The 21,992-nt window shown below is 39.4% G+C and overlaps 2 protein-coding genes across 10 annotated transcripts in view; both read right to left on the reverse strand.

The window, feature by feature from the left end:
* The window catches only part of LOC131689408 (neurocalcin homolog), a 490,006-nt gene that overhangs the window by 106,796 nt on the left and 361,218 nt on the right, over positions 1 to 21,992 (reverse strand). The gene's annotated exons all lie outside the window — the stretch shown is intronic.
* LOC131689409 (neuronal calcium sensor 2) overlaps positions 1 to 21,992 on the reverse strand; it is a 303,694-nt gene that overhangs the window by 55,456 nt on the left and 226,246 nt on the right. For all 7 annotated transcript variants that reach the window (XM_058974478.1, XM_058974473.1, XM_058974477.1 and 4 more), the window contains one exon: positions 8,999 to 9,127. In XM_058974478.1, the coding sequence (XP_058830461.1) occupies positions 8,999 to 9,127 (129 nt within the window). The remainder of the gene's footprint in view (positions 1 to 8,998; positions 9,128 to 21,992) is intronic.

Here is a 21,992-nt window from a genome sequence, read left to right on the forward strand (position 1 = left end):
ACATGGCCGTGTACGAAGAAGTACATTGTATATGTACCCGGCCGGGAAGTAGAGATTAATGGTGTAGTCTCCAACAGGGCCTTAATTGCGAAGTATGTGGTTCGCTCCTTCAAGAACCCTTTGTTTCAGCCAGTGAAAATTCTGGCAATTGCGTTCAGGAAAAAAATCAAGGAAAATTTGAAAACAACTTATTTAACATCAGCCTCATTTCGAACCTCCCGCCGCATCTGCTCTTCCAAACTTTGATCTTTTGGGCGGAGCTAGTCTACCTGTTCGTTTTTGTGCCACGAGGCTTGAACTTCCGTTATTGCAAACAACTGGGCCTATAGCGACTTTTTGTAGAAACAAGACACGTTGTGGAAAACGCTGTGAAAAATGCATATAAATTATGTGGGGCAAATGAAACATTCTTTTAAGGAACGCTCCTATAATGCAGAAGAGCGCTACGCCACCGACAATGACTAATTTCTACGCTTTCTGGTACACTAAAGAGCGAGAGTCTGACCATCCCATTGTGGGAACATCTTCTAATGTGCCTATAAATTTCCGAAAGAGAAGAATCAGTTTTCTCTCTTAAGCTTTCTCGTAAAGGCCTGAGAGTGTACCTTGAAGAGTGCTGTTACAAAACCGAAGTAAGTGGTTCCTGGTTTCGGTAATCTTAGAGCACTAGCAGCGATTTCCACATGGGACATCAAAAACCCCAAGTTTCCTTATATTTCAGTCCCTACATTTTCCCCAGGTTTTACACACTGCATTTGCATTACGATTAAAGGTCAGACGAAACGAATACCTTGCGCGAACAACCATGAACAGTCTCCTACTTCGTGGTGGGCAGAGTGTGTTTAGAATTATACGCGAAAGGGACTTTTGAACGTCGGATAGCCCGACATTTTCCCAATATACACAACGCTACAAATGCAAATGAAAAACTTGATGAAAGCTGAAAAACGCGAATATTGGCACCGGTCCGTCGACTAATTAACGGACAGATCATCAGAGAAACAATGTTTTGTCTGGTGGCTAGGGCCTACGTTGTGTATTCGATTCATCCTGTGATTGGAATACACGGAACGTTCGTCATATGATGACAGCTATGCATCGCTTTTATGCTAATTATTATGACAGTAGTGGTGAGTGCAATCATAAAAGAGGCTGTGCTACCAACATTCTCCCTACAAAATTGATGGTTTTATATTTACCGATCAACGACCATGCCCACATCGTTACAGTTACAGGAGGCTCTCCATTTAATGGAGCATGGAAAGCACTCTTAGTATTTCCTGGGGAAAACATGGCAGTTTTTGAGAACTTTAGCTGAAAAATCATAGCATAGATTACCTCATTTTGAATTCTTTCGCAGTGCTCCATTCCGGGTAATGAGAAGGCAAACACTTGGATTAGAATGATAATGAGAAGATGGACATTTGGGCATTAGAAAGAAATATGAAAAATCGCGCAGCTTCAACGAGTTTTTAAATATTTCTTCTCAGAGGACGCTCGAAAATTGGCAAATTTTGTGGAGCGATGGAAGTTTAGGAATCCCAAAGGTATCAACAATACGTAGAAGGCCCATCTCCGGTGCATTGTGGTCGTGGAGAGCGGTCTCTGCGCTTGTGGTGTCGGTTATCGCGATATTCAACATGTTATCTGGTCGTGCGCTAAGTATGCTAGTACCAGATCTCCGTTAAACGAATTCCTTTTGGCCTCGTTCCAGTCCAGTCCGAGATGATATACCAAATTCGTTACTGATACTTTTTGCATGTATCAGGCAGCTAGCATTTGGGAAATTGGATACAGAGATGATTATGGCTTTCATTGGTTCAGTTTTACGTTTTCAGTAGTTACGCTGAAAAAAAATCAGTTTGGACAGGGAAAAGTATTTTTCAAATAACTTTTGTTCTTTAAAAGTGCCCAACTTGAATTTTTGATGGTAGATAGGGAACATAATTACCTCTCTTGGAACAAAATTTCATCCAAATCAAAGATGGATTTTTTTTTGAAAATCGACCTTAAATTTTTAAAATCGATTTTTTTTTAGTATAGGAGTCAATGAAGATTTTTGACGTAGGACTACGTCTTTGTTTTCGATATAGGGGTGCACGTTGCAAATTCTACAAAAATTTTCAATTTTTTTCGCGTATCGCCCCGAAATACTTCTAAGAATAGATTCCAATAGATAAACCCAAAGATTTTTGATATCATGGCATTAAAAATTTAAATAATGAACAACCTAGTCAAAATATCGCGCATTTACACACAGAAGATAGCGCTTCCCTAGTCCAGCACGACAGATTTGTGTACCTAGCGCGCTACGCTTCTATGAATGACGTCACCATCGACTATTTAAAGAGTAGATTTGGTCGGGCGAGCTCAGTTAACTCTTGGACAGCAGGCAGAGCAGAGCAGAGTACTGCTCCCACAGCCAGTGTAGCAGAGGCTAGCGTCGTGGTACTAGTTGTCTCTTTCGCACCACCCATCATCACCAGCGTTGACTCATTTTGCTTGGTGCGTATCTTCCATTCGTGTACGGACATGATGTACTGACACAGCTTTTTGATTCAAGCACGGTACACCGTTCGCTTGGGCTTATTGTTTGAAGCGAATGTGTAGGTATATCCAAGTGTTGCTTGTATGATAGAAATCTGAGCTTTCGTTGCGCGAAGTGAAAGCTTTCGGTTGTTCTTTGCGTTGTCGTCTCCATGACAGGCTAAGGAGACGAAAACTTTCTTAGCAACAAATTCACGCGAATGGATAGAAGAAAGTGCAACGAAGGTTTATTATTTACGTTTCATCAATTTATTGATTCCACGAGATTCATTTCCACTCAACCTATCCCACTTTGATTCTACCAATACATAGGTACTACAAAGCCTATTTATGAATGGATGCACTGTTACTCAAAAAATCGCTGCAAAAAATGCATCTAAGTCCATCCATAAAACTATTTTCGATTCTTGTATATGTTTGCTTCGATAATGATTAAGACCACTGCATTCGCTGCATTTATGTGTACTTTAGGAAAATTACAATAACGGCAAAATAAAACTATAAAGCTTGTCATATAAAAGAACTGTGACTGTATTGTCTAAAACATGATTTTAAAGCATCGGTCTGGTTGTTTACCGAACACAATAGAATTTTTTTTTAAATTTTAAAGCAGTTCCAGATATTGGTTCGGTTTTCCATCACAGTTTTCTGTCTGCTTTCTTTAATCGGATTCGATCGCTCATTGTAAATAAAATGACCTGATGAGAAAGAAATGTTTGATTAATTATTAATCCAAATGTAATAAGAAATTAAATATTTCACGTATTGCAGTCCTACGTCTGCAATTCGTACAACCCCATAGGGCTGTCCCTTGTAGTTTTTTCAATATTTTTATTAAAAATTTCAACTAATTTTATAAAAACCACTCCTACAACATTTTTTTGTAGGATTTATCATTTTTAGACTATAGCCATTTGAAAAAAAAATGGTTAAAAAAGTTTGAACAGCCTAGATAATTTTTGGAAAAACAAAGTATGCAAAGTGGCTTTTTGTGACAAAGTTCTCATGTACAGAAAGTTTCATTAAAATCTGAGAGAGTGTTGCCAACATTTGTTCGACTTGGCGCGAAATTCGTCAGTTATTAAACTTTTAACGAAATGATGTCTGAGTCAGTTTTGCATGGGGCCTAGCAGTGCATGGTTGTGTATCAGTAGTCGATTCCCACGAACTATACATTTTTTGTGAAATAATCGTTAGGTTTAGCTCAATAGTATGTTCAGAAGAACTGTGGCACATATAATGAGTTATGTTTTGGTTGAAAAATTTTAGTTCCAACTGTGACCGCATAGAGGGCACCAACACTAACTTTTCATTGAAAAGAGATAGAATATTAAAATGTTCGGAAGAATTATTGAAAAATGCCTGCTCAACAACTTTGTGGAAGACACCTAATTTCTATCTCTTTCCGTTGAAAAGTTAGAGTTGGCGCCCTCTATGCAGTAAAATTTATAACTAAAATGTTCTAACCAAAACATAACTCGTATTATTTATTACAATTCTTCTGAACATGCTATTGAGCTAAACCTAACCATTATTTCACAAAAATGTATAGTTCGTGGGAATCGAGTCTGAGGAGACTGAGGAGACTTGATCCCCGGGGAGACTTGATCCCATCATTGTAACTCAAACATATCTAAACATAAATTTCATTAACACAGAAAAAAGAAATTGGACTTTTGTGTAACCGAATTTTTATCGATTTAAAAAAAAATCTCAGAAGAACTGAAGAAGATTTATTTTCTAAATTTTCAAACTTTTATAAAATTGATAAAATCACCCACTACATACTCTACTTTTGCATACAGAATTACAGGAGAATGTCAATTATATGAATTATATGATCGTGAATATGAATATGATCATGCCCATATGAGCCTGCCTAGTTCTAGTTTTCCGTTCTAAGTTTATAACTGATTCGCTCTAGAATACCTATCCGTCTTTCAATTTCATTGCTTTCGTTTCTCTTAGTCTCAAATTTGCCGAAAATAGCCAACAAAATCGATACAGTAGAACCTTGCTGCAATTAAAATATAGTAACATATAAACTAGTTGGTAAAAAGTAGATAAAAAATTCGATTTCTGCTAGCTGAGCTGTGTCATTAATTGCTATCAGCCATCCGTGTGTGCGGAACGAAAAAGTAAAATAAGTAGTTCAATCACAATAGGATCGGTGCGACACCGATAGCTTGGTGTCGATTGAATGCATACGTCACGGCTTGATGCTAACAGAAAGGGAGAAGAATGATCGCATGGTCGTTCTAGGCGAGGATTTGTGAAGAATTTTTTGCCGGCGTCGGCGGTAAAACATGATGATGAGTTATGTTCTACCATAGACCATGCGGTAGACTTGGGTGAAACGCCCAACTCCTACTCTGCAGAAGGCAAAAAATTCTTCACATTTCCTTTCGATCATGCCCATATGAGCCTGCCTAGTTCTAGTTTTCCGTTCTAAGTTTATAACTGATTCGCTCTAGAATACCTATCCGTCTTTCAATTTCATTGCTTTCGTTTCTCTTAGTCTCAAATTTGCCGAAAATAGCCAACAAAATCGATACAGTAGAACCTTGCGGCAATTAAAACATAGTAACATAATTGAAGTCATTGTTGTCATAAAAAATGTCAAAAATGAACGCTTCATCGTAAAGAAACATAACTGTAATTGTTTACTACAGTATACGTAGCAACCATTTATCCCACATTTGACGTTCCTCAACCACAATAAAGACAGCTTTCAAATAATTGCACGGAGATTTGGGGAATTCGTAAAAAAATCAGGTGAGAGATGCGTAATATGTAGTAACAAAAATAACAATATCTAATCATAACAATTTAATCAATACTACAATCCATTTATAAAATTGAATGGGGTAATATACCCGTTTTTGCCCTATTAAGAAGGGTACCACATTATTACAATAATAATTTTATTATTTCAGCTTCTTTGATTTGTTATTAAGGTCCATTTTTTTTTATTTCGATTATAGAGGTTAAATTGTCTTGAGAATGGTGAAAATCTTCTGTTTGAGCGCAGCAAAATCTCTGATCGAGTACCCCCATTATCGCAATACCATTTGAGTCAATGCGTTGAGCAAAGATGGCAGACGCTGCTCTAACCAAAGGCTTGAGACGGGTAGGATTATAGTAGAAACAGGACAAAAATAGGCTTATTATCCTACATGCTCTTTTAAATACGTTTTCATAAAGGAATCAAGTGTCCCCAACTTAGGGATCGAGTCTCCACTAATCTAAGAATTTTTCATTTTTTTGTTGTTTTCCAGAAATGCTCATAGCTCACGTCCAGTATAATATTTCCATGTAAATTTTTTTATGATTATTACTCATCCCTAGAAACAATATAAAACTACAAAAATACATAGTTTTTTATCATTCCACGGAGTTGGACTGAAAAATGAAAAAAGGGGATCAACTCTCCTCAGTCTCCTCTACTGATACAGAACCATGCACTGCTAGGCCCCATGCAAAACTGACTCAAACATCACTTCGTTAAAAGTTTAATAACTTCTTTCAACAAAGCCGGATTCACGAGCAGTCTTCGACAAAGTTGTAGAAAATTACATTATCTTTCTTATTTTCACTTACAGTGATAATATGATGCATACAATGCCACCTAGCGGCAAAAATGCGAGTTAATGGGTTTTCTCCATGTAAATTGTCGAAAAATCTCATGCAAACTTCAGGCACGTCGGTCCGGTAGCTAAACTTGTCCAATTTGCTTCAAATTTGGTGCAAATACTCCTGGTGGGACTTGTAATCAAATCAGGGGTGGGCCAATTGAGTATTTTTCATTATTTTTCTGGCCAGTCTACTCTTAAATTAAGATGGATTTTGTGTTTCGAAGCCAGCTCTTCAGTAACCAGCACCAACTTGGGGCCAATTTAGATATGTAAACTAGTACCCAATAGGGTGGGGCATTGTTATATGGAAAAACGTAATCATAGCCACATCAACCGAGCACAGCACTTTTTTGGTACTTTTTGGGGTCCCAAACAACTGTGCAAAATTTGGGGTCGATTGGTGTTGACCCGGTGTGGCGCATTGCGTTTGAAATTTGTATGGAGATTAGTATGGGAAAACCTACATTTTTGAATTTTTAATTCTACAGACTACAATTCTTCCTGTAGTATGTCAACAAATAGATAGAAGTATAGTCCAGGATATGCTGAACAACTTTGCCGAAGGATATATGGTGTTAGAATGTCTCTAAGCCAAGTTATAGCTGTTCAAAGTTCGATACATCGAATTAAATGCCAAAAATCATTTTTATTGCCAACACTGCGGATGTACCAATGGTATTTCATATAGCATTCCAAAATAACATTATATATTTTAGATTTACCACATTGTTATGTTTGGATGAATTATTCAAAAGCCTTAGCTCAATTTCGTGAGCGTAGGTAGTTGAGCAATAGGGCGTAGTGAGGGGTGAGGGGGGGGGGGACTTTAATATGTAAAAATTCGAACTGAAATGTTGTCGAGTTGGAATGTTCAGACGAATTATTTCAAAACATTTACAAAATATCCTACGCATAATAGTAACGTTGAAATAAAACATACTGTATCCTTTTGCCTTGACTTTTATCAATAGAAGTTACGTTACAGACTGAATCAACTGATGTCGAGTTGATATGTCAGAGGATTGCATTGATCATATTTCAGTTTAACACGCACTATGATTTGATGGGATGCTCATTTCGATGCTGTTCGATCAACTGAAGCAAAAATTGATGTAGGGATCTGGTGGATTTCATGTTGAAATCCAGAAATTAGCTTTATGCCTCGCGATCGAACAGCATAGAAATGAGCATGCTATCAAATCATGCGAATTATACCGAAATATAATCCTCTGACATATCAACTCGACATCATTTGATTCAGTCTGTAACATAACTTCTATTGACAAAAGCCAAGGCAAATGGGTACAGTATGTTTTATTTCATCGTTACTATTATGCGTAGGAAAATGTGTAAATGTTTTGAAATAATTCATCTGAACATTCCAACTCGACAACATTTCAGTTCCCATCACTCCTCACTACGCCCCATTGCTCAACTACCTCATGAAATTGAGCTAAGGCTTTTGAATAATTCATCCAAACATACCAATGTGGTAAATTTAAAATAAATAATGTTATTTTGGAATTCTATATGAAATTCCATTGGTACACCCGCAGTGTTGGCAATAAAAATGATTTTTGGCATTTAATTCGATGTATTGAACTTTGAACAGCTATAACTTGGCTTAGAGACATTCTAACACCATACATCCTTCGGCAAAGTTGTTCAGCATATCCTGGACTACACTTCTATCTATTTGTTGGTATACTACAGGAAGAATTGTAGTCTGTAGAATTAAATATGAAAGAATGTAGGTTTTCCCATACTAATCTCCATACAAATTTCAAACGCAATGCGCCACGCCGGCTCAACACCAATCGACCCCAAATTTTGCACAGTTGTTTGGGACCCCAAAAGGAACCAAAAAAGTGCTGTGCTGAAAAAACGATCATTTTGCCCCACCCTAGTACCCAACTTAGCAACAGAACTTCAAACACACATTTGGTTCTCTAGCAAAAAACAAGAGATCGTTTTCGCTTTCTCATCAGAAATTAAGACGTTGGTTCCCGGGACATCACCCGGGACTAGCTAGTCGCTTTAGGTGTTCACATGTGTCGTGTGACTGTTTGAATTTAGTGCTAATTTTGGTACTAGTTTAGATACATCGTTTAACCTGACCAAAGTTGGTTCCAGCTACGGACGCGACGAATTCTAAACACAAAAATCCAACTTAACACAGCCCTACCCAAAAGTGAACAACAATTGTTTCCAATGCTGATCATGTAGTGTCAATTCCAAGATGTTCTAAACACTCAAGTGCGAATGAAAGCTCCTAAATATTCTGCTAACTCCAGTAAATATCCTACGTACCATTGAACTGCAATTGAAAAACATATGCATACACCTAAACAGCATAAGAAAAACCAGCATATGCAAATCCGAGAAATTGTTTGCTTCATTCATATGCAACATTCGCTTACTTTTTTTTGCAACGGCAGCATCAAATTATCATACCGAAACACGAAAGCCGCGACGGAGTCAAGCACGAAGGTCCCACCTGGAACACTTCTGCACAAAAGCTAAGTGAGTAATCCTAGACCTAACCCCAAACGAAACCGACCGACCGTGTGGATCATCCCAGTTACAGTCACACGTGTGCAAGCTTTTCCTTGACAAGCCACCGACCGGCCGAGGCGCCCGCTCGGTAGTACATTTGACGAACAAAAGAACGTGCGACTTTTTGCGGATTACATCCCAATTGTACCTCACTTCGCCCAGATGATGGTTACGGCAAACATAATCAGGCAAATGGATGTCATTTGCAAGGTTTTACCAGTACGTTGCAGCAAACCAAACGGTAGCAAGGTGGTACTCACCTGAACAATTTTGGTCATTTCTTGTATGTCTATGACGCCGTTTCCGTCTACGTCGTACATTCTGAATGCCCACTTCAGCTTCTCCTCCGGTGTGCCGCTGGATGTAACGTCGATGGCTAACAGAAATTCCTGGAAATGGGACAGAAAAAAACGAAAACACAATTAGACTAACGTTTCGTGTTTTCTCGTCGCATCGAACGGAATGGTTCCGAGGAATGACACTGGAAAGCGATGCGATGACAATTAACAAACAACGTATTAGAGATGAGAAAGGAGAGCAGTTTTCGCATATAAGTTGAGAAGGGATGGCAAGCGTATCACTACATTTGAAGTCGTAGGACTCATTAGGATCGTAACTGGGACCTTTTCATATCCATGATCCATGATACACGTAAACCCTGTTGATTCATACGATGAGATAACAATTTCAACCATCGCTAGACAAGAAGTTAGATGTAAAGAAATTCGTCTAATTCGCATCGATGAACCTGTGTAGCGAATTTGAGGAAGGTAGACCTATTACTATTTATTTAAATGAATAATGACTCAAAAAACGTTTTAAATCCACCTAACAGTGTGATGAGACATTTCTTATAACTTTTATCACTCTCTTCGGATATTATAACGTTTGAGAACATTTAGAACTTGATGCTTCGCGATGTTTTTGAATACACATACTACATTAGATAGTGGCAGGACTCAGAGAATCGCTCAAATCAGCATAGGACAACATCAGTGCTAGAAATCTCAAACCAAATGGGAAAGCGAAAAAATGGCCCATAAAATAGACATACAAACGAATTATTGTTAATGCTCTGTTAATAAAATATCTAAATTGTGGTGGGAAAACTGAATTTTCCTAAAGGGGTTATTTATTGTACTGAGCCAAAAAAATCGAATTTTTTTTTTGAATCGTTTGAAGTTTATACTTTACTCAAATTTCCAACGCGACTGAGAACTAATAAACCAACGCTTTTTCTTGAAAAGGGCAATACTAGCAGTGATACCATTCAAAGAAAATCAACAGTGAATATTTCCAGACTTGGTTTTATTTCCTATTTAAGAACTATTGTGTTTTTTACATCCTAGATTGCATGATTCAGTGATCGAAACCCAAAACTTCATAAAGTATTTGAAATTATTAAATTAAAATTTGTTTTTGCTATTGAAATTAACAAAATGATAGTATAGCCCCTTTGGCGATTGTTTACTTTTTCGGTCCCACCTATCAGCATTGAAGTATCGCCCTTACGTTTTTTTGCAATAACTACCGTTCTACACCACCGATTTCGTCCGTGTTTTTTCAATAGCGATCATTGTTACTATTTACAGCTGGTAACAGCTTGATAATCCTAAAAATACGAAAATAACAGTTTCGCCTCTAAACTGCTAGCAAAAAAGTATCGCCCTGTTTGTTTGCATGGAGCGTGGAGGGCGAAACTTTAAATAAACAAACAAAAATACAGTTTCGCCCGTTGTAATTTTTGCTGTAGTTTAAGAAAGCAATATCGTAGAATCCAAATTTTTAGGTTAATTTGTTGCGTTTCAAAGCCCTCATTCGCATGTACGAAAAAAGCCTTATGTTTACATTTGTAAGTATCGCCCTTTTCACAAAAAAGCGTTGAAATGAAATCGCAGCTCCTGATATCACGCTATCTCTGAAGTGTATGCGTGCATAGTTCCTAATTTTACTTCGACATCGACTTTTTCTAAAGGTGACTTCCCAGTAGTATCCTTGATTTGAATTATTATCGCTAATTCTAATGCCAAAGAACAAATAAAAACCTCTCGAAAACGAACCGTTTGGGAAAATCATGATCATTACTGGAATTTTCATTTTCACGAAACTTTTCGATAACCTTCCGTCACTTGCGTTAATGCACTGGGTGCACAGTGCTCTGAAAATCTAGCGAAATCGTCTTAGGGCACCAGCGGATCTAATTCAGATCTATCTGCACGGCGAGTTAAATCTGTAAAGAATACTAAGAATTAATTTCTATTCCATAATTTTCAGTTCAACAATTCGAGAAATCGTGCTCACCGCAAGCCATGAAGAATAGACTACGTTAAGAAGCGATGGTCACTATTTATTAAAAAAACACGGTCAAATAAAAAATAAAAGTATTAAAAAATTTCAAATAGTTTATAATTTTCACAAACTTATTAGGAAAAATTGTTTAATAAGGTTTCGTAATATTGTGTAGGAAAAAAGCTGAAAATTTCAGTATTTTCTCTATCTGCAACATATAAACCCTTAAATACAAATTAATTGGAATAGGTTCGCCAAATTTTGGAAGAAGTCTATAAAATAACCCCTTGAAAACTACCTAAAAATTGTTGTAGTTCGATGCAATAAAAAAATCTCCAAAAATGAAATGTACCTGTTAATGTGAAACACAATGAATAATACATACCATAAAGACCCATTTTTATCAGTATCATGGCGTATTTTAGGCTGACAGAATGGGGACATTGACTAAAGCGGGCAATTTTTTTTTATAATAAACTGAAGCTGTTAAAATATTCTACCCGTCCCTTGATGTAGTCTGATAACTATTTCTGATTATGATGAATTTTTCATTTTTGTATATTTCCATCTTCATGATAAGGAAAACATGCTCAAGAAAGGATTTACTCGAATTCAGTCTTATTCGTATGCTGGAGCCCGTCAAACATATGTTCATATTTGGCTGATAAAATCGGGGTTTCAATGTATTATAAAAGATATTCAGCATTCGAAAAAGTTTCTTGTGAACGAGTGTAGAACGACTTTGTTTCTACTTACTTGAAATCAGCGGCGTAGCCAGAAATTCGGTTTGGTGGGGGTTTGGTGAAAATTGATCTTACTGTCCAAACGGCATAATTCCGAAATCGTAATTTTTGAAGTTTTAAAATTATGCAGAATTAATTTTTCAGAAAATAGTAACAGAGTTCGTGTCTTTAGCGAATTTGTTGAGACTTTATTGTAGTCATGAATTTTAACCTGAGAAAATTCACCACCGTCAAAATTATTTTATCAAATGATGCGCAGTTTGACGTTTGTAAAACTTATCGAAGATACTAAACCTCCGAAATTGGCGGTTTCAAAATGATGATCTTGACCTTAAATTACTTTTTTAAAACATTTGACCTATACATATAATTGGTCATACAACAAAAATCAAATGCTCATCAAAATCGATCAGGACCTGCTAGAGTCCTCGAGAGGCTAGAGTGTTATACTCGTTATTAATCATATTACGTTTTCGTCTCAACTCGACGTATTCCCAAAATAAAAACCTGTTTTAATCCACCTAGTGGTGCAATTGTGCTTGTCTCATTTGTCCAGACTACGATTCCATGGCTGGTTATGTTCAATACAATAGTGGAAATGAATATTACATGTTCCGTACGATTTGCACATACGTACAATGGATCGACAGCCACGACCTTGAGATACTATGTGATACTGAAACATCGCTTGAAACCAGCGGCGGATCATGGAGAAAGATTCAGGAGGTCCAGGTCCTGCCGAAAATTTTCAACTTGTTAAGAAATTTTAAGCTAGTTTTAATTTTAAAGTAGCAACCCCTCACTGCATACTCCCTCCGGGCCGGTATGATTGACGATTTTTAGAGTGATTGCATAACCTTTCTATATGAGAAAGGCAAAAATGTACCAAAGTCCAAAGAAGTCAATTTTTGTCAAACATCTCAATGTTTCATGTATTTTAAAGTCATTTGGCATCAAAAATACAAATTTGATTTGGAATTTTTTTCATTTCAGTTTATATGGGAATTTGCTGTGTGATTGCACTCTTCAACTCGTAACTCCGGAACCGGAAGTCCAATCAATAAAAAAAATCAATTTCAGCCGATGGGAAGGTTGTACGTTTCATTTGAGACTAACTTTGTGCAAATCGATCCAGCCATCTCTGATTAACAGAGGTCACATTTTTTCCACATACACACATACACACACACACATACATACATACACACACAGACATTTTCCTATCTCGACGAACTCAGTCGATTGGCATATGACACTCGGCTCTCCAGGTCGGGATTAGATTGACGAATTTTAGAGTGAATGAGAAAGGCAAAAACATTTTTAGCAAATGTTGAAAGTTATGCATTTTTTTGGTGAGCAGTTCTATGTTTCATAGACATTAAATCAATTTTAACTTCGCTTCCTATTAAATAAAGACCCTTATTACAGTACATTTCTACAAAAGCGAACTCAATTTGAAACTAAATCTGAGGATTATGATTGATTACAGAACTCTGGAATTTTCTATTGGAATGTTTTCAGGCAGGAATTTGATATTGATGCTATTAGACAACTGTGAAATTAAGACCAATAGATCAGTTACATATCAGGAACCCATTCCGACAATTTATCAAAAGTCCTCATGACGTTTACAACAACAGGTTATCAATCTACGGGTCAGATAATTGTTATTGTAGTATTGAATTAAATCAGTCTGCATCAATAAATTTTCAACTTCAATCCAACTTTTTTTTTGTGTGGGGGGGGGGGTTGTATGGTGTTAAACCCCAAAACCTTCTCTTGGCTACGCCGTTGCTTGGAGTTATTTATTTCGCTTTTCATTTTCCGATATGTTTCAGATCGACCCGATGGTTATAAGTTAGAAAAATTGCAGTCAGAAGGTTCATACAAATGAACATTTTTGCACTGATAAGTTATCAAGTTCCTTCCAGACATCTTGGAAGTGTTCGGTGATTATTTCTAGCGGTTGTAGATAGTAAAATGAAATACAAAATTCGTTTTATCGAAATAATGTTTAGCTTATTTCAATGGATTATTACTATATTGAACAAAAAATAGGCGACAAAGAGTAATCAACAAACAACAAGCCATAACTTTTAAAGTATTCAAAATAGATATTTAAAGTCTTTAGTAAAGTTATTCGCAAAAGTAAGAGCTACAAATTTGCTGAAGACATCATTTCGATATAATCACTTCCAAGAAAATTTGTGAAAATATCTCACTCATAGGGGGATTAATCAGCAAAAGCACAATACCAAAAGAAAGGGCATATTAACTCCATTAAATTCTCCGAAGATACTATTGACCTAAAATAAGCCGTTTTGGCATTAATAATAGATTACATGTTTTGGTCATATTTCTGGCAATGGGAAATGATAAAAATCTTTCGTCCGCATTTAATGTTAAATATCTCTTATGATAATAGTCCGATTTCAACAATCTATAGCTTGTTCGAAAGGTATTCGTTAAAGCTGTCTAAAAACATATAAATTGTTAATCGATATTGTCAATTTCGGAAGATAATTCAAAAAAACTGAAAAAAACGCCATTTTTACGCATTCAAGCATTTATATCTTGGAAACTAAACATCAGAATCAAAAACAAATTAATAGCGTTCATACTGTTTTTGAGTTCTTTCATTTAAAATTGGTTTGGATAAGATCGGTTCAGCCATTGCTGAGAAACACGAATGAGAATTTGTCCGTTACATACACACACACACACACAGACACACACACACACACACAGACATTGTCCCAAATCGTCGAGCTGAGTCGATTGGTGTATAAGACTCGGCCCTCCGGGCCTCGGAAAAAATCTTGAAAGTTTGAGCGAATTCTATACATTTCTTTTATAAGAAATGTAAAACATTCTGCTTAATACTGTTAAATGACTTTCTCCTTTGTCCAAAATTTTCAGCTGAAATGCATCCAACTGTGGTGTCTGCTTTTAATGGCGAAAAAACTTCCAAATTAAATCAACACATACACAACAAGTCTAATGCGCCAGGAAACTTTAGCATACACGAAAGAAAATAATATCAACCATAAGTTTTCCATCCATTAGAACTACCAACCAGCGTGTTCACGTGTAGGTGGGAGGACCCCTAAGCATAATTATCTGCGCTTCAGTGCACCGAATTTGCGCTTCCACAAACAGGAAGAAAGTCGTACGGCAAAGTTTAATTTATTTTGTGGCTGGCTTAGCAAACTATTCCGATTCGGGACAGACGCGCAGCGGGTCAGGCCTAACTGCTGCCTGCCTCGCACAGATCAACTTCACCGGTATTTGATTTATTCCAACTTCTAACTGACGTTATCTAATGGATACCTGATGGCGTCACACAAACGGCAAAGTTTCTGGAACCAAACTTCGGAGCTTTGCTCTACCTGCAATTAGTAGGTTTCAGTAAGAATTCAATAACATCATACAAGGCGATACTATTCTGGGGGTAGGTCACTATGAATGTCTACTATTTATTTTTTGGGGTAATTTTCAACTGAAACAGTTGTTCCAATTAGCCACCGTTAGACTATGGCATACGACTTTATCCTTCACAAAGTCGTATTTGGAAAGAGTTCTATCGACATATATCAACAAAGTCCGTGGCTAAATCAAACATCGTCGTGCAATTTCATACACCGACGATAAACGAGGTCTTTAAAGCTTTGAATTTTATGACACCGTCTTCTAGGTCGGTCGTTTGACGCCAGAGCAAGGTTTTTTCATGGAACTAACCATTATTTATTATCAAAATTGACGTGCCTCATGGTTAAGAGTTGAGACGGTCTTGAAAAAAAACGTTAAGGAACTGGGTTGGAATGGATGTTTAACAATCAACACTATTCTGTCTGGGAGGACTCAACATGCAAATGAAAAAGTAGCTCCATTGCTTGTAGCGAGCTGTTGGTAGCTTAGCGTGATTCAGGTAATAATAGTATCAAGCTACAAATGATGAGTAGGAGATCAATTTGTTCTCTACTTGGTTGGGTAAGTGATAGCAGTTATGGTAATCCGGTTATCTGACCGAAGCGAATACTCGCAAAAACAATCCTTCATTAGTCGGACACCGAAACACCACATATCTTCGTGCCTCGAGCATCCTACGTTATGTCCGAGTAACTCTGCAACGAATGCTGGACACAGGATTGTTAATCGATAATTAATCGTCATCGTCGATAACGTTAACCACCCGTCATCGGAAACTCCGTTAACGATAATGTATCGTCGGATTCATCGTCATCGTCGATAATTCATCGGTGGTTATCACGAAATCGCAATATTTCCAAAAATCAAATTTCCGTCAAGATGCCAAAAATTGTGAAAAAATCTGTGACATTACAGAAAAATCTGCGAATATGGTATCCCTGCTAACAAATTACATTATCGTTAACGAGTGACGGCGATAAATTATCGTGAAAAATGTATCATATTCCAACCCTGCAGGACACCAATTTGGCATACCAATAAACAACAACACCAAAAATTTAATAGCAACCTCAAACAAAGCGACTGTGTCGACCCTGACAGGGGATGTTCTGGATGTATCCGATGCACTTCCGGCGGCTGTTTTACACAGGACCATTGGAGCTTCAACAGGGAAGTACCCTTAACATCGTCATTGGCATCCTTTTTACCCATTCCCAAACATCCGCCACAGAAACCAACCAAACAAGAATCCAGAAAATCAACCAATACGGCAACCCCAAACGACGAGAATCACGACCGCCTCGAGTGTCCCACATCTTGTTACGCACCACCGAGAAGAATTCTCAGCCGGGAAACATACACTCACCAATAGCAACGAGTACGACGATACCTTAGTCCGGTTTCCGGTTGTTCTTGGCATCCGGTATTTTTTGGACCATCCAGGAATCCAGTAGTCACCAATCATGACACTCACTCCCCCGTGCCTCAGTGTCGGCACGGACCGCCTTGTAGCGATGCACCGCTGCCAACCCGGAAATGCCTGCCATTCGTATATTTCCCGCAGACACTTACAACAACGACATTGGAAGTTAAGGAAATCCCTTCTCGATCCAGCAACATCACTTGAGCGGAATAGTGGTTAGTGCAGGAGGTGGCGCAGCGGCAATGAAGCTGCCTCCGTGTATCCTTCACTTCACCGCCTCCATTATCAACTCAACAACACTGGCCCTCTATGTCTGGGTGACCTGAAAAACATTATTGTTCAGACTCAGCTTATCATCTTGGCCCTGTAAGAGACGCACATCCGGGATCAGACGCATCATAGTTTGGATACCGGTATTCGTGGGATGCCGCCAGTGGGGATATCATCCACTAGACGGCGGGTCTGGCCATCTGGATCGATGTGTCATTCCGACCGATACCTTTAGATACCGAACTTATTAGCTATTGCTGTCGTTAGTAGGATCGAATATACGGTCCAGTGCACCGTCATATCCCGCTATATTTCCGGTGGTAATCGGAATGTGGGCTGCAAACTTCAGAGGCTCATTGACCATGTTGAGACCCCATTCATCATCATGGGAGATGTAAACGGGCACCACACGATGTGAGGCTCACGTAAACGACATTGCTGAAGTAGTCGAAAACAACGACGCCGTGGATTTCAACGACGGCAGTTCGACATTTCTGCGCGGACAGATGAAATCCGCCATCGACGTCACTATTTTCTCTGGAGCACCGGTCGATTTTAACATATCACCCGCCAAAAGCATGATTACGCACTGCTGCAGCACAAACCATATTGAAACAGGGAGGCCGATCTTGCTGGACGAAATGGTCGTTCCCTACCCTAAGGAACCGAAGATACTGGGGATAACCGTCGCTTCACTTTCGCGCCACATTTTCGACGAATCCAAGTCGACTGCCGGAGCCAGTCGTTGTGACTAATTAAAACAATCATTTCTTGGTACAAGCGCTGTATTTGTCACACTGCGCTGAAGATTAGCCAGGCACTTGCCCACGGCAGGATATTCTACTGAGTAGAGCTGATGTCCTGCAATATGGAAGATTTCAACACTATTTTAAGCTCTCTTTACCACGGGAAATACGCTGCAGCGCGCTGCTTCTGGTCTGGCTCTCAGTACGCCTGTTGAAGCGACCTGCGTGGAGGCCGAGATTCTTCACCTTCGTTGCGCGGTTGCACTCACCTTCGCCAGATGAGCAAATACACACTGGAATACACAGACGTTGATCATTCGCTCCTTTACACCGAGTTCACGACAAGTTTGTCTACAGAACTGAGAGTCGGCGCCGCCGATAGTGAACCCTATCGCCAAATACAACCGACTGATGGCCACCAGGTATAGGAATGACGTGCGGATATTCACTGACGGCTCCAATATCGGATATGTTAGAATAGTAATAAGCGGAATAAGGGAAGGGCTCTCCTTCCGCTATGCTTGGTGTTATCTGCCGAGGCGTCTGTGTATTTCAACTATTGCTTTTTTTTCAATTTGTTTATTTGATAAGGCACGTATGCGTTAGCTTAAAGGTGCCATTTTTTCATTGTCTTACATTTTGAATTTCTTAAAACTAGGGGGTTACACATTTCAATGTTATTTTGTTTTATATAATGAAACTAAAAAAAAAAACTTTACAGCTAACTTATACATATAAAAGAGGGTATAATATAATATTCGTAAGATTTGGGGGACGGGTCATTTTGTGTGTTCTTTGTATAGTAATTCACTTTATGATATTTAGAAGGGAGATTGTAGGAGAAATTAATTATTAACTAAGCGGAACATTTTACAAGCTTATTAACTAGAGATAACTAGAAAGAGTGGTTCAAGATTAAGGGGAATTAATTAGGGCTATTTTAAAGTAGTGGTACTGTTGTGCATTTCTTAACGAGATTAAATATTGTTCAACTAAAACTAGAAGATAGGGGGGGTCACATAAATTTTGGGAAGATATTCAAGAGGAGAAGGGGGTGAAGTCATACATCTGTGTATCAGAGACATGGGAGGGTGGGTGGACAAGGCTGAAGGGGGGGGGGGGGGGGTGAGATATAAACTTTCAGTTTCCGGCATCAGGAATTAACGGCCAGGATTACAGATTCGAACGGATTGATCAACTAACACTAGAAGATAGTGGGGCACATAAGTTTTGGGAAGATATTCAAGGGGAGGAGGGGTGAAGTCATACATCTGTGTATCAGAGACATGGGAGAGAGGGTGGACAAGGCTAAACGGGGGGGGGATATAAACTTTCAGTTTCCGGCATCAGGAATCAACGGCCAGGATTACAGATTCGAACGGATGTATCAAGTATTGGGACGCCGGGCGGTTTTCCTCGAGCCGCCAGGGGTTCCTCCAGACGATTTCGTAGTACGGCTCAAATACGGATCGGAAACACACCGCGTTGCGCGTATGATATTGTACTGTAGATCTCGTGTTGTTGGTTCATTCGACAGATGTTTTGTCTCGTCTTGGAGTCGTATCAAACCATCGTTGAGGTACGGTAGGCGGAAGAGGGCACTTCTGGGAATGATAAGAGAAAAGATAGGGGCATTTAAATTTGGATATTGATGGTTTTGAGGAACGTGTATATAAGGGACATGTAGAGAATATCGCGGCTTGCTAGTACATCTCGAACCGGGACATTGGGTGATCTTCCTCGGGCCCGAAGGGAATCGAATAGTTGAAATCTGGCAGAACAGTACTCGGCGCATGCCCAGACAACATGTTCGATTTCGTGATAACCGTTGCCACAAGCGCAGATACCGCTATCCACGAGCCCAATACGCCGGAGATGTGCGTCCAGCGTGTAGTGATTGGACATGAGCCGAGACATCACGCGAATGAAATCCCGACCCACATCCATCCCCCTGAACCAAGGTTTCGTCGATACCTTAGGGATTATCGAATGTAGCCACCTTCCCAGTTCACCATTGCTCCATGAAGTTTGCCAACTTTCGAGGGTTCTCTGATGAGTGATACTGAAAAATTCGCTGAAGCTAATTGGTCTTTCATATATGTCACCTTGTAAAGCGCCCGCCTTAGCTAAAGAGTCCGCTTCTTCATTACCTGGAATGGAGCAATGCGAGGGAACCCAAACTAAGGTAATCTTGTACGATCTTACAGACAAAGCACGCAGGCGCTCCCAGATTTTCCCCAGAAAATATGGAATGTGCTTTCTAGGTTTCATTGAACGGAGAGCCTCGATTGAGCTGAGGCTATCCGAGACAATAAAGTAATGATGGGTGGGCAAAGTATCAATGATCCCAAGGGCATACTGAATAGCAGCAAGTTCTGCGACGTAAACTGAAGCAGGATCATTGAGTTTGAATGAGGCGGTGAGGTTTTGATTGAATATACCGAAGCCAGTGGAGCCGTCGAGGCTTGACCCGTCGGTGTAAAACATCTTGTTGCAGTCGACTTCTCGAAATTTACTATGAAAGATGCTTGGGATCACTTGCGGGCGTATGTGATCCGGGATTCCACGAATCTCGTCTTTCATGGATGTGTCGAAGAATACAGTTGAATCAGAAGCATGAAAGAGATTGACACGGTTGGGATAGTATGAAGAAGGATTGATATTTTGTGCCATGTAATCGAAGTACAAGGACATAAATCGGGTTTGAGAATTGAGCTCGATAAGCCTTTCGAAATTTGCAATTACTAACGGGTTCAAGATATCGCATCGGATGAGCAATCGATATGAGAGTTCCCAAAATCGATTTTTCAGCGGAAGGACGCCCGCCAGCACTTCTAAACTCATCGTATGTGTCGAGTGCATGCAACCCAAAGCAATACGCAAACAACAATATTGGATTCGCTCTAGTTTGATGAAATGTATGTTCGCAGCGGAGCGGAAACAGAAACTCCCGTACTCCATCACCGACAATATTGTTGTTTGGTACAGCCTGATCAGGTCTCCTGGGTGGGCACCCCACCATGTTCCGGTTATTGTACGGAGAAAGTTGATCCTTTGCTGGCACTTCTGTTTCAGATACCTAATGTGACATCCCCAGGTTCCTTTAGAGTCGAACCAGACCCCGAGATATTTGAAAGTTGAAACCTGAGCAATAGTTTGACCCATTAATTGAAGCTGTAGTTGCGCTGGTTCACGCTTCCTTGAAAATACGACTAGCTCAGTTTTCTTCGTGGAGAACTCGATACCTAGCTGGAGGGCCCAAGCAGACAAATTGTCCAAGGTATCTTGCAATGGTCCTTGCAGATCGACGGCTTTGGGACCTGTAATAGAGACCACACCGTCATCTGCAAACTGCCTTAGCGTGCAGGAATTGACAAGACATTCGTCAATGTCATTCACGTAAAAGTTATAGAGAAGGGGGCTTAGACATGAGCCCTGGGGAAGACCCATGTAGCTAATTCGTGATGTCGATAAATCACCATGCGAAAAATGCATATGTTTTTCAGACAGCAAGTTTAGCAAAAAGTTGTTTAGAGTCGGTGAAAGACCATGCTGGTGCAGCTTCTCAGAAAGAATTTTGATAGAAACTGAGTCAAAAGCCCCCTTTATATCTAGGAAAACTGATGCCATCTGCTCTTTGCTAGCATAAGCCATTTGAATTTCTGTTGAGAGCAACGCAAGACAATCGTTCGTCCCTTTGCCTTTGCGGAAACCAAATTGTGTATCTGACAGTAAGCCATTTGCTTCAACCCAATTATCGAGGCGAAACAAGATCATTTTCTCGAACAACTTTCGGATACAGGACAGCATCGCAATCGGTCGATACGAAATGTGGTCGGAGGCTGGTTTTCCTGGTTTTTGAATGGCAATGACCGTCACTTGCCTCCAGTCATGAGGGACAATATTACCCTCAAGAAACTTATTAAATAAATTCAACAAGCGTCTTTTGGCAGAGTCTGGCAGATTCTTTAACAAGTTAAATTTGATTCTGTCTGGCCCTGGGGCTTTATTGTTACATGATAAGAGAGCAAGTGAGAACTCCACCATCGAAAAAGGTGTTTCGTTCGCGCTATCGTGAGGAGACGCGGCGCGGTAAATCTTCTGTGCCGGGGCGGAATCCGGACAAACCTTCTTGGCAAAATCGAATATCCAACGGTTTGAATATTCCACGCTCTCATTGGTACTGTTTCGGTTTCGTAAGCGCCGGGACGTACTCCAAAGAGTGCTGATCGATGTTTCTCTCGTTAGTCCGTCGACGAACCGGCGCCAGTAGCTACGTTTTTTGGCTTTTATCAAACTCTTCATGCGCGTTTCCGCCATCGCGTACTGTCGGTAGCTAGCTGGCAGCCCGTCG

The sequence above is a fragment of the Topomyia yanbarensis genome, chromosome 3 (assembly GCF_030247195.1).
Source record: "Topomyia yanbarensis strain Yona2022 chromosome 3, ASM3024719v1, whole genome shotgun sequence".
Lineage (NCBI taxonomy): Eukaryota > Metazoa > Arthropoda > Insecta > Diptera > Culicidae > Topomyia > Topomyia yanbarensis.